This window comes from Zootoca vivipara, chromosome 8, assembly GCF_965207765.1.
Source record: "Zootoca vivipara chromosome 8, rZooViv2.hap1.1, whole genome shotgun sequence".
Lineage (NCBI taxonomy): Eukaryota > Metazoa > Chordata > Lepidosauria > Squamata > Lacertidae > Zootoca > Zootoca vivipara.
The window spans coordinates 86,548,012-86,564,029 of NC_142591.1; the positions used below are offsets into that span (position 1 = coordinate 86,548,012).

General features: G+C 48.7%; 1 protein-coding gene across 1 annotated transcript; it reads right to left on the reverse strand.

Annotated features, from left to right (window-relative positions):
- Window positions 1-974: 974 nt before the first annotated feature.
- On the reverse strand, window positions 975-13,682 carry LOC118089800 (ras-related protein Rab-19). The gene is made up of 4 exons (XM_088676435.1): window positions 13,491-13,682; window positions 11,932-12,094; window positions 9,854-9,973; window positions 975-3,931 (listed from the first exon to the last, which is right to left on the reverse strand). Exons 1-4 carry the CDS (start codon window positions 13,680-13,682, stop codon window positions 3,807-3,809), a joined length of 600 nt encoding a protein of 199 aa, XP_088532561.1. The 3' UTR covers window positions 975-3,806.
- Window positions 13,683-16,018: the final 2,336 nt, after the last annotated feature.

A 16,018-nucleotide genomic window follows, 5' to 3' on the forward strand; every position in this document is an offset into this window, starting at 1 on the left:
CAATCCCGTCCCCGCTCTCCAGAGAGACGGACAGGCGCCGGGCTGCTCTCGGTGAACGCCCCTCCGACTCAGCCAATGGCCCTTCGCGGAGGGCGGGTCTACGCGCGGAGGAGGAGGAGCCGCCGCTGGGGCAGCACAAAAGACCAAAGCGCCTGAGTGCCGTTGGACTCGCTTTCCCAGAAGCGTCCGCCGATTTGAGTTGTAGTCCTCCGGCTGTTTGGGGCGACGACTCTTCGGCCCACCTCGCGCAGCAGGGGCTGATGGGAGTTGTAGTCCGAAAGCGTGATACTGTAACAGCTGAGTTAGGCCCACCTGCTCTGGGAGAGCCAGGCTGGGCTTCTCAGGGGAGGGAGGCAACTCTGGATCCAGCAATTTGAGGAATGAGAGCTGGGGACATTTTGCTCCTAAGCTATTCTGCAAGCGAGCTGGCCTGCAGAGAAGCATAGAATAGACCCACCAACTTGTAGGGACCCCAGGGTCATCTAGTCCAACCCCCGGCAATGCAGGAAAATGCTAAAGCATCTGTGGCAGATGGCTGCCCAACCTCTGCTTAAAAACCTCCAAGGAAGGAGAGGCCACCACCTTTTTGACGAAAAGCTCTTACTGTCAAATCTCCCTTCCTGTAACTTGAATCTGGGAATTTGGGTCCTCCCTTCCAGAGCAGGAGAAAACAAGCATGTTCTATCCTCCGTATGACAGCTGTTCTAATAATAATAATAATAATAATAATAAATAAATAATTTATTTATACCCTGCCCATCTGGCAGGGTTTCCCCAGCCACTCTGGGCGGCTTCCAACAGAAATATTAAAATACACTAATTTCTTAAAGATTAAAAGCTCCCCTAAACATTTTTCTTTTTCTAAGAAAAAATACTGCTCCTTTTCCCTTACGGGGTATCTAAGAACCCATACAGAGCCCTTAAATAGGTTCTCTATTGGTAGGAGAAAATAACAGAGGCCAACCAGAGAATACTGAGAAGCAAAATGGCTAGGAAGCCTGATCTTTATTAAACAGTTGCAACAGGGTGCTCACAACCACACACAGGAGGCAGGAGGGACCCAGAACAATGGTGTGCAAGCCCTTATATAGACTTTTTGAAATTGCATCCCCTGTAGATCAAGACCACCCCCCAAAACATCATACATACATCACTGAAGGGGTGGTCTATAGCAGAAAACGTGTCTGCCAGGATACCTACTAATGGTCACTGAATGCTTTTACCTGGGCATCCTGGCCATTCCTGAATCTCTTACATATATTGATAGTTTGCTCAGATTAACAGATACTTGCCAGACTGTATTCGATGTAAGCTCCTACAGTCCAAAGACAATTGGAAAGCTTTTCCCATTTCCTTCCTCCTTGCAAGGAAATATTTGAGGTCAATTTGGGAGAGTCAAAATGCCTTCAGGGTTGCTCTCCTGTACAGTTTCAGACGCTATACTTATGCATGTGTGTTTGCCTTGTACGTACATTTATGAACATATGATTTATATATGAGACCTTAGAATTCCTATAACAACAGCCCTTCAGATATTTGAAGGCGCCTAGCTAGCGTATGTCCTCTCAGTCTCCTTTTTCCCAGGCCAAACATACCCAACTCTCTAAAACGTTCCACATAAGGCATGAAGAAGTGCCTCCTTTGACCTGCCCTGGATTTTCCAACCTTCAGCTTCACAAATTAAATCAGGCAACCATTTGCCATCACCGAGGTGTGTGCGCTCTCTTTTCTGAATTTCCAGCTGTCAGTCCTTTGTATTGCCTCCTTTTACTTTTATCTGTGCACCTGAAAAGGGGGAGGAATTCATATTCGCCTTCTTTGGTTTCTGTAGTAGGCTGCAAACGAGAATGCAACAAAAATGGAAGCCCCCCCCCCCAAAGCAACTGGAAGTCTGAGCAAAAAAGCAGCAGGGTGGTAAAGAAAAGGAACATTTATTTGTCGTGCAGTTTTTGGACCTGGGGTTGCCAGACCTCCTAAAATTTGCCTGGCCTCCTACGAAGCGAAGGGGTGGGCTTGAATCACCAGGTGGGCAGGAGCACCTTTATTTTTATTTATTTATATTAAGAAGACTATGAGTGCAGATTGCAAGCCGCAGCCTGGCAGGATAGTTATCACATAAACTCTCTGGGGTCTGCCCCCTTCCCCTCTCCCAATTAACCTCCATCTCTAGGGCTCAGTGGTAGGAGAGGAGAACCCTCATCTGTTCCTTGTTCAGGGAAATTCGAAGAAATGAATATTTATATGTGCTACCTGTTCTTTTCTTAGGCTTGACTTTGCTCCTATTTGCAGTACAAACAAGAAATAGGCGCTGTATTGAGTATTCTGTAGAAATCATTGCAGGCAGAAGTCAGAGGGAGCTCTTGCCTCAGAGCTGACATCTCCAAGCCTAGAGAAGCTCCAGCTGTTGGCTTCTACCTGGCATCATGCAGCCATGAAGGCACAGAGCCCTTGTCTTTTAAGAAGTAGCAAATCAAAGACAATTGGGGGCCTTCCAGCATAATTTAAAGCATTTTTACTTGGATTTTCAGTGAGACTGCCGAGTCATGCTCTGGCCGCAAAAGGGGAAAATGTCTATCTTAATGCCATACTATTGCAAAGTACCTCCTTCCTCAGACAGCCATAAACTCCTCCTTTCCTGCATACCTCAAGTGGAGCACAAAGTCATTGCTTAAGCATTCTGCTGTGTCCAACATGCTAGAAATGCAGGTTTATAGGGTGGGATTCTCCAAAGGGTGGAATTCAGTGTCACGCTGTGATATAAACATTCTGCCTCCACAAGCATTTCAGCTCACCAGGCAGAGCCATCCCCCCCCTTCCCTGTTTGTGCTGTTCCAGGGCTTATACTGACTTCCCCCAGTCAATTTTGAGGGGGATGTCCGATTGCACAAACTGAAGTCTGCACAACATTGCATGCATTGATGATGCTAGCTTAAATTTGATAGCAACAACCCTCAGCAGAATTTGTATCAGCCCCTTTCATAGGAAGAAGGGGCATCTCAGAAGCGACCTGGCTCTCAAGTGATGGGAAGACATCACGGACAAAACCTGCTATTTATTATTCTTGTTAGGGAATAGTTGGAGGCTGCCATGCTTCTGAATCCCAGTTGCTAGAAACCACAAGAGGGGAGAGGGTAGTAGTAGTAGTAGTAGCAGTAATAATAATAATAATAAAATTTATTTTTACCCTTGTTCTCAGGTGCCGCTTGCTGGCTTCCCAAAATGAGCATCTGGTTGGCCACTGTGAGAACAGAATACTGGACAAGCTGGTCCCCATTTGGCCTGATCTTGCAGACTCTTCTTAAGGAGAGAAAGTGTGGAATAGGAGGAGGAGAGCAAGTATGATGTACTGTACTACCTTGTTTGGAACACCGGCAGGACGTGGGGAAAGGCCAAGGATCGCACCCTCACACATGCAACCCCCCCCCCCCCAGATTCCATAGTAGCTCAGAAGCCACAGTTCCCAGAAGTTGGTTGTGTGTCCACAGTGGGGTCAGTTCATCAGCTGGGCAACCTGCAGGAAATGGCCCACAGGTCTCCAAAGAGAAGCATTGCTGGAGGTGAAGCGAGGGAGTCTCATTGGCCCACCAAGATGATGTCCAGCCAAGGGTACCAGCCCCACAGCACAATATGTTGCAGGCTGCAGAGACCCTTCAGGTCAGACTTAGGCGGCTGCTATAGCCCAGCCGTCTCCAAGGAAGGGGCAAATGTCCCGGTCCGATATGCGGCAGACACACAGAGAAAGGCTACCTGGGACCAATGGCCTGGTGCATGAGGCTTCTGAAGCATCCTCTAAACTTTCCCACCGCTCAGCATCCACATCGGCCGTAGTAGCCTGCATCTTGCAGCGGGAGGTGGAGGCTGCTGTGCTGGAATTCGTTCCTGAGGAACAGCCTCTCCAGCATCTCCTGCAGGCTCCGATCCACATTCTCACCTGGAAGAGAGGAGGAGAGAAGGAAGCCTGGGCCAGGTTGGAGGAGGAGGAGGAGGAGGGAGAGCGAGAGAGGAACAAGGCCAGGCAGTGGGCAGGCAAGTCTCCTGTTTGCACGTATTCTGATTGTTACAGGTACATCCCAAAGGAGCCCAGGCCCATGGCAGGCGCACAGGTGCCAAAACATTGGAGAGCCAGTATATTGTAGTGGGTAGAGTGCCAGACGATGACCTGGGTTCAAATCTCTACTCAGACAATGAAGGAAGGTCACGGGGTCTGGGCCGGTCTCTGCTTTCTCCCGGCTTAACCCACCTCACAGGGTTGTTGTTGTAGGGATTAAATAAGGAGGGGGAAGAACCATGGGCACAACCTTGAGTTCTTTGGAGAGAGAAAAAGGTGGGGTGGGAATGCGACAAATAAATAAGCCGGTATCCTCTGAAAAGGCACTGTAATTGGCCCAGTGAAACTGCCACTTTCCAAGCCATGCTTGGCCTTTGTGCCTTTGCTCTGCTGCATACCACTGTCAATCTAAAGTTGCAATCCTAGGAACGCTTAGTGGGGTGCAAGACCCCCCCCCCCATTGGACTTTTCTCAGAGTAAATATCAGGCAGCGTCCTGTCTCCATAGCTGTGTGTCCTGGGCCAAACCTCTTTTATCCTCTCCACAACTAAAAATCTGAGCTGCTTCATCTTAGCACAGCACTCACGGAGCAGGAAGCACCACAGAAGACCTTGAGGGGCAAATGAGGAAGAGGAATTTGGGCGCATTAGTTAAATTGGTCAGGAAAGCTCTTGCAAGAGGGCAATGACATCTGTCATCATCGCTAGGCAGACCTGCTCCCATCAAGATGATTAGAATTTGGACCCTGGCGACCTGAAATATCGTATCGCCCTATACAAACCTGCCTGGGTACCAAAATCTTTGGGTGGGCACCTTCTCTTGGCATGGATGGTGGTGACACAAGAAAGAGCCTTTTCTGTGGCTGTTCCTAAATTGTCAATTGTGAATTCCCAAATTGGCCGAGGGAGCCGTCGCTTGTCCACAGACAGCTTTCTGGGTCATGTGGCCAGCAGGACTAAACCGCTTCTGGCGCAACAGGACACCGTGACAGAAACCAGAGCACACGGAAATGCCGTTTACCTTCCGGCCACGACGGTACCTATTTATCTACTTGCACTGGTGTGCTTTCGAACTGCTAGGTTGGCAGGAGCAGGGACTGAGCAACGGGAGCTCACCCCGTCGCGGGGATTCGAACCGCCGACCTTCTGATCGGCAAGCCCAAGAGGCTCAGTGGTTTAGACCACAGTGCCACCTGCGTCCCTTATTCTTCCACAACCTTCATGTTCAGACAGGCCTTTGGAAACAAAGGTGCAGATGACCACTGGTCTGCCATCAGGGCAAATTGGATTTTAGTTGCTGGTTCTGAAGTTGTTCTGGTGTGCTTTCAACATTTACCTAGTTTGTTTTCATTGCTTTTAAAATTTCATATTCCAACTATTTTTAAACGTTGGAAGCTGCCTGGAATCCTGACTTGACAGAAAAGCGGGCTATGAATATACAATGGTACCTCGCAAGACGAATGCCCTGCAAGACAATTTTTTCGCAAGACGGATGCGTCTTGCGATCTGATGGTGACTCGCAAGACGAATTCGTTTTGCGAAAAATTCCTCTTGCAAATCGCAGTTTCCCATAGGAATGCATTGGAATTTAATTAATGCGTTCCTATGGGCAAAAAAAGAAATTTCAATGCATTCCTATGGGAAACCGCGATTCGCAAGACAAATTGACTCGCGGAACGAATTAAATTCGTCTTGCGAGGCACCACTGTAATCTGTGATATTTTAATGTATTTTAATGTGTGTTGGAGGTTATTATTATTATTATTATTATTATTATTATTATTATTATGAATACTAACATTACTAATCAGAAGGCGGGGTCCTGCAATGCTTAACACTTTCCAGGGGATTCAAAAGGCACCGAGGCTGTGGATGAAGGTGAGGTGGGAGGGAGGCTTTTTGATGGGCTGGGTGGTGCCACAATAATAGCAGCACTGCTGGCCCCTCCCAATGCCCTGTGCCAGGAAAGCTGACTACTGTATTACTTAATATTAGCAAGGCGCCCTCCTCTGCTGGTGCTTGCTGGTCCAGAAATAGAACCCGCTGCTGCGCACCCATTCATTATCTCAACCCCCTGAGATATGCACATTCCTCCAGAGGTCTGGCTGGCACGCTTGCAAACCATCACCCCACCCCAACCTTCCTCCGCCTGTCAGATTGGCTTGAAGGCCCTTCGTGACCTTGCTTGGCGGCCGGGCGGATAATTTGCACCTACCCAACCTGCTGCAAACCCCACGGCTTCACGCAAGACTGGTGCAAGCTAATAAATACTATTTAAAGCAAGGTTGAGCAACCGGCAGGCTTCTGCCTAATTGCATGCTGGGGCCGGGGGAATGGAGCCCAGAGGAGAAGAGGCCACAGTGTGATGCCGCAGCAAAATAAGCTAATGCTGCTTTAGGCTGCGTCAGCAGAAATCTGGTGCCCAGATCAAGGTAAGTGATACCGTAGTTCCGCTCTGTTCTGCCTTGGTCGGACCACACCTGGAGTCCTGTGTTCAGTTCTGGGCACCACAATTTACGAAGGATGTTGACAAGCTGGAAGGTGTGCAGAGGAGGGCGAATGAGATGATCAAGGTCAGGCCTAGGCAAACTCGGCCCTCCAGATGTTTTGGGACTACAATTCCCATCATCCCTGACCACTGGTCCTGTTAGCTAGGGATCATGGGAGTTGTAGTCCCAAAACATCTGGAGGGCAAAGTTTGCCTATGCCTGATCAAGGTTCTGGAAACTAAGCCTGATGAGGAATGGTTGAAGGAACTGGGTATGTTTAGCCTTGAAAAGAGGAGACTGAGAGGAGATATGATACCCATCTCCAAATTTGTCACATAGAAGATGGAGCAAGCTTGAAACATTCAAAACACCAGGAAGAGCTTTCTGACAACAAGAGCTGCCTGACAGTGGAACAGACTCCCTCAAAAGGTGGTGGACTTTCCTTCCTTGGAGGTATTTAAGCAGAGGTTGGACGGACGCCCATCTGTCAAGGATTATTTAGCTCTGATTCCTGCATTGTATGGGGTTAGACTAGATGACCATTGGGGGTCATTTCCAGCTCTAGAATTCTATGCTTCTATGATTAAACTGTTAATTTGGGCCCTGCTAACCTCGCCCACTTTGGCAAAGAGCAGATCAGACACAATGGACTCTATGTCATTTTGTGCCAGCTGCTTGGAAAAATTATGCTGACTCTCGGTGACGATTTTACGAGGCTGACTCGGCATCTTTGAAAACGCCCTCCCATCAGCAGAATAAGAAGCTAAAGAACCTGGAGAAGGAAGGAAGGAAGGAAGGAAGGAAGGAAGGAAGGAAGGAAGGAAGGAGGGGGAGCCTCAGCGGATGTGGAAACAGAAAGCTGCTGTAAATGGAAAGCGCTGGGAGGCGTGAAAGGGATCCAAGGAAAGAAGCGCTGGAAAAGCAGCCAGACAATTGCCAGAGGCAAAAGTGCGCAAAGCTGCAAAAGTAAATTTCACCACGGTACTTGCTTCTTTTATAATAATAATAATCATTATAATCATTATAATAATTTATTATTTATATCCCAGCCATCTGGCTGGGCCTCCCCAGCCAATCTGGGTGGCTTCCAACAGTAAAATAAAATAATTGATTAAACATTAAAAGCTTCCTTAAACAGGGCTGCCTTGAGATGCCTTCTAAAGGTCTGGTAATTGTTATTCTCTTTGACCTCTGGTGGGAGGGCGTTCCACAGGGCGGGTGCCACTACCGAAAAGGCCCTCTGTCTGGTTTCCTGCAACCTCACTTCTCACAGGGAGGGAACCGGCAGAAGGCCCTCGTAGCTGGACCTCAGTGTCTGGGCAGAACGATGGGGGTGGAGACGCTCCTTCAGGTATACTGGGCCGTGGCTGTTTAGGACTTTCAAGGTCAGCACCAACGCTTAGAATTGTGCTCGGAAACGTACTGGGAGCCAATGTAGGTCTTTCAAGACCGGTGTTATGTGGTCTCGGCGGCTGCTCCCAGTCACCAGTCTAGCTGCCGCATTCTGGATTAATTGTAGTTTCCAGGTTACCTTCAAAGGTAGCCCCACGTAGAGCGCATTGCAGTAGTCCAAGCCAGAGATAACTAGAGCATGCACCACTCTGGCGAGACAGTCCGCGGGCAGGTAGGGTCTCAGCCTGTGTACCAGATGGAGCTGATAAACAGCTGCCCTGGATACAGAATTAACCTGCGCCTCCATGGACAGCTGTGAATCCAAAATGACTCCCAGGCTGCGCACCTGGTCCTTCAGGGGCACCGTGACCCCATTCAGGACCAGGGAGTCCCCCACACCTGCCCGCCTCCTGTCTCCCACAAACAGTACTTCTGTCTTGTCAGGATTCAACCTCAATCTGTTAGCCGCCATCCAACCTCCAACCGCCTCCAGACACTCACACAGGACCTTCACTGGTTCTGATTTGAAAGAGAGGTAGAGCTGGGTATCGTCCGCATACTGATGAACACCCAGCCCAAACCCCCTGATGATCTCTCCCAGCGACCGCATGTAGATGTTGAAAAGCATGGGGGAGAGGACAGAACCCTGAGGCACCCCACAAGTGAGAGCCCAGGGGTCTGAGCACTCATCCCCCACCACCACTTTCTGAACACAGCCCAGGAGGAAGGAGCGGAACCACTTTGGACTTCCAGGACTCTCTAGCTGGCTTCTGAGACTCTAGGTTATATCCCCATCTATAAGAAGAGCCTGCTGGATCAGGCCCATCCAGTCCAGCATAGTATCCTCACAGTGGCCAGCCAGATCCCAAAGGCAGGATCTGAGCACAAGAGCAACTCTCCCCTCCTGTGGCCACCAGCAACTGGTCTTCAGAAGCATGGCTGCCTCCAAGTGTGGAGGCCAAGTGGAGCCATGCTAGCTAGCAGCAGTGCCAACCTGGCCTCGCGCCCGTGGGTGCCCAGGGCTGTGGGTGCTGTGCAGTGTGCATGGCCCTGGCACACTGGTGCCTGGTCCCTTCATGAGGAATTTTGTGGGTGCTCGGGCACCCGGGGAGTTGGCACCTATGCTGGCTAGTAGCCATTAGTACCCCTCTTAGAATCATAGAATCATAGAGTTGGAAGAGACCACAAGGGTCATCCAGTCCAACCCCCTGCCGAGCAGGTAACACCATCAAAGCATTCTTGACATATGCCTGTCAAGCCTCTGCTTAAAGACCTCCAAAGGAGGAGACTCCACCACACTCCTTGGCAGCAAATTCCACTGCCGAACAGCTCTTACTGTCAGGAAGTTCTTCCTAATGTTTAGGTGGAATCTTCTTTCTTGTAGTTTGAATCCATTGCTCCGTGTCCGCTTCTCTGGAGCAGCAGAAAACAACCTTTCTCCCTCCTCCATATGACATCCTTTCATATATTTGAACATGGCTATCATATCACCCCTTAACCTTCTCTTCTCCAGGCTAAACATACCCAGCTCCCTAAGCCGTTCCTCATAAGGCTTCTCCTCCTCAATTAATTCGTCTAACCTTCTTTGGGTGGGCGGGCATCACTGCCTCCTCCTGTGGGAGGGAGTTCCACAGTTTAACTCTGCACCACGTGAAGAAATAATATCTTTTACCTGTCCTGAATCACCCAGCATTCGGCTCCCTGGCCTCAACCGCTGTTCCCAAGCCTGTGCCCCCTGCAATGTTGTCCCAAAAGGAATGTGGCCCTTGAAAGTCCGCCTTTGTCTGCCCCCCCAACCCAAGTTTCAAGCCCCTTCCTCCTTCTTCTGTGCTTGGTAGGTCAGTGAAATTTACGCCAACCTCACCTGCATCACCCTCTCTCTCAGCTCTGCCAGAAAGACGAGGTAACCCCCCCCCCGGTGTTACCTGTCTTGGCCGACACTTTGAACCTGCCGGACGCGCCGTGCTCCACAGCAAACCTCTCGGCCTTCTCTTCGGGGACGCAGCTCTCCAGGTCACTCTTGTTGCCCAGGAGGAAGAGATTGGCTTGGCGGGGGCAAGGGTGTCAGGGGGGAGAAAGAACAGGAGGATCTGAGAACAGGTGCTGGGGCTAAAGGCTCTGAGCCCCTGGCAGGGCAGGAGGTGGCCAGTTAATGTACGGTAGGAAGGATATTTGCAGCTCCAACATTTGTTAACCATTTTGTTTGGACCAGCAGCGTTTTCAGCTTCTGAGACTCCTGAGACACTACTGGTTAAATTCATTAAAACAAGAAACCACCACCCACAACTACTTTTTATAAATATTTGTTATCAATAAATCAATTTGATAGGCAGGTGTTAAGAAATGAATGGAAAAAAGAATTTGTGGTTGCTGTGTTGCCTAGACAATTGGAGAGTGTTTTCACTTCTGTAGCAAAGGTAAATGGACCTTAAATTATGACTTATGCAATGGAAAATAATGCTTTGAATTTATCGACCTCCACTATGTTTGTATAGAAAAGGACTGCCTAAGACTGCATTTTGTGGGAGATGTAATAAGGATAATGCTTCTTTAAAACCCTTGTTTTTAGAATGTCTTATACTTATTGAGATTTGGGAGAAAGTAGTGGATTATATGACTCTGTGAAAAAGCTAAAATTTTCAGAGATTACTGTTCTTTTCAACAGCATACCTACTATACGGAATTTGACAACTGGAGAACATAAATTGATTCTCTGTACCCTCACTATGGTCAAAAGACTGATAATGCCGTACTGGAAAGAGAAATGTAAGGCTCCATTCATTCGATGGGTTGAAGGTACCCGATGACACTTGCCACCTAGGAGCAGGCTGCTTATTGACGTAGACTATGCATGGACACTAAGGGACCCAGGTGGCGCTGTGGGTTAAACCACTGAGCCTAGGGCTTGCTGATCAGAAGGTCGGTGGTTCGAATCCCTGTGACGGGGTGAGCTCCCGTTGCTTGGTCCCAGCTCCTGCCAACCTAACAGTTCGAAAGCACGTCAAAATGCAAGTAGATAAATAGGAACCGCTACAGCGGGAAGGTAAACGGTGTTTCCATGTGCTGCTCTGGTTTGCCAGAAGCGGCTTTGTCATGCTGGCCACATGACCTGGAAGCTGTACGCCGGCTCCCTTGGCCAATAATGCGAGATGAGCGCACAACCCCAGCGTCGGTCACGACTGGACCTAATGGTCAGGGGTCCCTTTACCTTTACCTTTATGCATGGACCAGGATAATGAAATTTGGAACACAGTAGGTTTAAAAAGGGAGAGTTATAGAAGTCTGCAGTATCAGAAATAACGATATATCCATTTGGAGAATATGACATAGGTACTGTATATATGGGATTGTAATTGTTAACTGTTATAGTGATATACTATACCCCAAAATATATATTAATTTTCTTTCCCTATCTCTTATGATTTAGGACAGGCATAGGCAAACTCAGCCTTCCAGATGTTTTGGGACCACAACTCCCATCATCCCTAGCTAACAGGACTAGTGGTCAGGGATGATGGGAATTGTAGTCTCAAAACATCTGGAGACTACAAAACATCTCAAAACGCCTATGCCTGATTTAGGACAATGCTTCTCAGAGTGGCTGGTACTGCCTCCTGGTGGTCAGTGAGATTACCTAAGCCAGGCTTTCCCAAACTTGGGCCTCCAGGTGTTTTCCCACCATCCCTGATCAGTGGACCTGCTAGCTAGGGATGATGGACGTTGTAATTCAAAAACAGCTGGCGATGACAGGGTACGGCAGGGAGGTGGGAATGACTACCACGGTACGACTGGATCAAGTTCATTCGTTTTACTGAATTCATCAACCAAAATACTTTTAATTGAATAAATGTGCCATGCATTGCGTCCAGCCCTGCAACCCTATGATTCTGCCTCTGTGTGTCAGGCTGCTGATTAAGGCGCAGCCGCAGAGGTGGAGGGGGGGGAGTGGCAACCGACCCCTCGTACCCCAGGACTCTTCCTTCCCCCCTGCCTTCTCACTTACCATCTGCACAGTACTGCCTGGCCAGGTACAGCCAGTGCAAGAGGCTGTCGAAGGAGAGGAGGTGCTGCAGGCTATACACGAGGAGCACAGCATCCGCGTCCCGGTAGTAGCTCCTGCTCAGGGACAGGAAGCGCTCCTCCCCAGCCGTGTCCCACAGGGAAATCTGCGCAGGTCAAAAGAGCAGGCGGTTAGAGCGCCCAACAGGGGAACTCCCTGCTGCAGGAAATGTCTCAGGCAATCTTATGAGAGACCTGATCTGGGTTTTTCTGATGGCCTAGTCAGGTATGACACGGCCCTCTGTTGTTTTTCTTTCCTGCTTCATTTCCTGCAGACCCTGTCAAGATCTGGGCAATGGCTGCCTGAGAAAAGGGAGTCTCTGGCAGGCAGCTCAAGGGTTGTGGAATTCCCCACATGGCGTGCCTGGCACCTTCCTTATGCAGCTTTCAGCAAATGCTGAAGACACACCTCTCTGCCCTGATCTTTGGCACCTGAGGTGTGTGTTTTCAGGACCCACCCAATTCCTGTGACAGCAATTTGCTTTCACTGTTTCTAATTCTGAATTTCAAATTGTTGCAACCTGCCCTGGGGCGTGCTGGTGAATCATAGAACTGTAGAGTTCGAAGGATCCCAAAGGGTTAACTAGTCCAACACTCTGCAATGCAGGAATTGGAGGGGGAGGAGGAGGAGGAGGAGGAGGAGGAGAAGGAGAAGGAGAAGGAGAAGGAGAAGGAGAAGAAGAAGACCTTCACCTCTCAGTGCTAGGATTTATTCAGGACTCCCAATGCAGGAAGTTCAAAAGGAGGATGGGTGCCATAAATGTGGAAAATTGTAGTCAAACATGCAAGAGTACTAGTTGGTACATGAAGGGGTTAAGACAATAGAGCTGCGTTCCTAGATTCAGTTAGGTCATGCCCCTCTTCTCCGATGAGTGAAGAAGTTAAGCCTTCTCTTCCTGTGCCTCACTTTTTCTCCGCACCATGTAACCCACCATGGGGGATGCGTCTAAGCAAGCTCCAAAGCTTAGAACATGTGTTTGGAACTATATTCTGTAATTTCTATCATAGAGTATTCTGCCTACTGCTACTTGGAATACTGCGTGAATCGGACCTTTGGAATGTTTTGTAAGTAAAGCATTTTAAAGTTACTTAACAGTGTGTGGTCTGTTCATTGCAAGAAAGGTGGAAAGAGGGGGGTGCTTTGCAAGTGGGCTAAACAGGATATGCAAAAAGGTTTAATTCATAGAATCATTGAATTATCAAGCTGGAAGGGTCCCCAACTTTGTGAGTTTAAACTCTGCTGCTGGGGGGGGCTCCCTCCCACTGGAGAGTTTGTTAAGCCCCAAATTTTGAATCTAGGCACCCAGCTGGTTCTTTTAATATTCACCCCCCCCCACAAGACCCTATATCCCCCTCTCCCATGACAGAAACAGCCCCACGCCTCCTCCTTTCTGAGGAGGGAGGGGGAATGCAGAGCAGCAGGCAGGAGAAGCAAGGTAAAGATCGCAGCTTCCACAGCAAGGGATGTGGCCCCCAGGAAATTGAGCCCCTGCGGGCCCTTACCTGGACCTGGCAGTTCCTGCTGCTGAGCTTCAGGGGCAGGGTTTTCTCGCACGTGTAGCTGTGCTGGCCAGGCGGGTGGTCCCCCTCCAGGAAACGCCCCAGCTTGATCCGATGGAAGAGCGTGGTCTTCCCCACCCCAAAGTCCCCCAGGAGGATCATCTTGAACCTGGGGCTCCTCGTGCCTGCTGCCATGGCTAGGCTTCCTCACTAGCAGCGGGTGGCACGCTCTTGGCGGGCAGAGATGCTCCTTGGCCAAGCTAGAGGAGGAGATCTTCAAGCTGCCACGGCTCAGCTGTGGGGAGGAGGAGGAAGAAGAAGGGGAGGAGGAGGAAATGTGACCGGGTTTGTCCAAGGAGGAGAATAACTGTTTGCTCTCTCCCTCTCTTGTTTGGAGGAGGAGGAATCCATTACACTTCCCCATTGCTGAAAGAGGCAAAGCCCAGATCCAGACACAAGCTAGTTAGAAGAGCTCGTTCCAAGTTGGATCACTTTAATTTCCACATTTCTTAAAATGTGGCAACTCCTATCTGGCATGAAGGTGCCTGCTACAGTCACAGTTGCTCCGGGCAGCGCAACCCAACCAAAATCTTAAAATGAAAACTAGCCACACTGCTAAGGAAACAAACACCACCCTGATTTACCTCTTAAAACAGGATATTAATTTCATGTACGTCATCCTCACCTAGATCGCTTATTTGAACGGCACAATCTCCAACATGTGCGGTTGTATCGAATTCTGGCAATGCATGTCTCTGGGTAGCACAGAACTCTTCATCAGGTAGGCAGGTGATTAACTGATGGGATTCTGTGTTACTTAAAAGCCTGCAGGTCTTACCAGCGTACAGCAATGGATGGGGTTGCTACCTATGCAAGACAATGTTACTAAGCGTATTGTCATCTTTAAAAATCACCTACCGCTGCGTTGGAACGCATTAATATATTGAAAACATTATGTGGAAACGGGACAGTTGAGGTGCAAAAGAAAATTAAATACACCAGAAGGAATATGACTTTCGGCTCTTCTGTGTTCGGTTGGTTGTAGAAATTGGGTTTTGATTTCAAGGCTTTCTTGCACAAGAGGGCCAAAAGTTCACAAGGCAGTCAAAGTATAAGATGCTTTGCACAGGAGATTCATCTGTCAATTAATGGGGGGAAAGGCTCTCATCTCTTATCCTTCCAGTCGTCTAAAAGTTTGGGAGGCAATTGGAAATATTCTAGCATATTGTATGCAACTCAAACTAGAATATTGGGTAATGGGGTCAGAAAATCCTTGAAGATCTGCAAGGGGGGAGAAGAGGCTGGGCCACCTTAAGAGGACTAGAATGTCGGAAAGCTTTAAAGGGCACAATTAGTCCATGCAATGGGAAGTACCTGAAGAATCATGGAATTGTAGAGTTGGAATATGAACCAAAGGGTCATTTAGTCCAGCCCCCTACAATGCGGCCCCACAAAGGGGGCGCAGAAACTGAACTGAAGGATGCCTACTTATATGCATTGGACTGCTTCATTCAGTGTTGGCGCTGACCTTGAAAGCCCTAAACGGTTTCGGCTCAGTATCCCTGCAGGAGCGTCTCCACCCCCATTGTTCAGCCTGGACACAGGTCCAGCGCCCAGGGCCTTCTGGGGATCCCTTCACTGCAAAAAGTGGGGAGACAGAGGTCCCAAGTGGCTGTTTGTAGGGAACCAGGCAGAGGGCCTTGTTGGTAGTGGCGCCCGCCCAGTGGAACACCCTCCCATTAGATGTCAAGGAAATAAACAACGATCTGACTTTTAGAAGACATCTGAAGGCAGCCCTGTTTAAGGAAGTTTTTAGTGTTTGATGTTTTATTGCATGTTTAATGCTTTGTTGGGAGCCGCCCAGAATGGCTGGGGAAACCCAGCCAGATAGGCAGGGTATAAATAATGATATTATTATTATTATTATCATCATCATCATCATCATCATCATCATCAGCGCAGGATTACTTCTCTGCAGGTTTCTTTAAGAAACTTAAAGCCACAACAGGTGAAAATGTGAAGATTAAAAACCACTGGCTGGGAAATGGAAAAATAAACAACTCAAAGGCTTCCGCCAGCACAAACTTTGCATGGCATTCAGTGTAGATTTCTTTAGCAAACATTGAAGGGCATTCAACAGAAAGGCACAGCGGGCAAAAACCTGTGCAGAAAAAGATCTGGTTGGTAAATGACACACATAACCTTTTTTTAAGTGAAACTCCATTTTTGGCTACCTTTTCCATGGGTGGCCACCCATGTGCCTCTTCCGGGAAGCCTGCAAGCAGGATCCGAGCACAAGAGCAACTTTCTCCTTTTGAGGTTTGCAGCAACTGGTTTCTCCTCCATGAATATCAATATAGTTGGAATCTCCTTTCTTACAATTTGAACCCATTGGTTCAGGTCCCAGCCTCCGGAACAGCAGAAAGCAAGCTTGCTCCGTCTTCTCTGTAACGGCCCTTCAGATAACTATCTTAGCACCTCTCAGTCTTATACTCTCCAAGCTAAGCATACCCAGCTCCTTCAACCACTCT

Excerpts from the sequence above, each read along its gene's own strand:
- LOC118089800 (XM_088676435.1), bottom strand. The coding sequence starts at position 13,682 with ATGGCAGCAGGCACGAGGAGCCCCAGGTTCAAGATGATCCTCCTGGGG. Across the intron at positions 9,974-11,931 it reads CAGGCAGTACTGTGCAGATG|CCAATCTCTTCCTCCTGGGC; the intron begins GTAAGTGAGAAG and ends GCCCCCGCCAAG. Across the intron at positions 3,932-9,853 it reads CAAAGTGTCGGCCAAGACAG|GTGAGAATGTGGATCGGAGC; the intron begins GTAACACCGGGG and ends CCTCTCTTCCAG.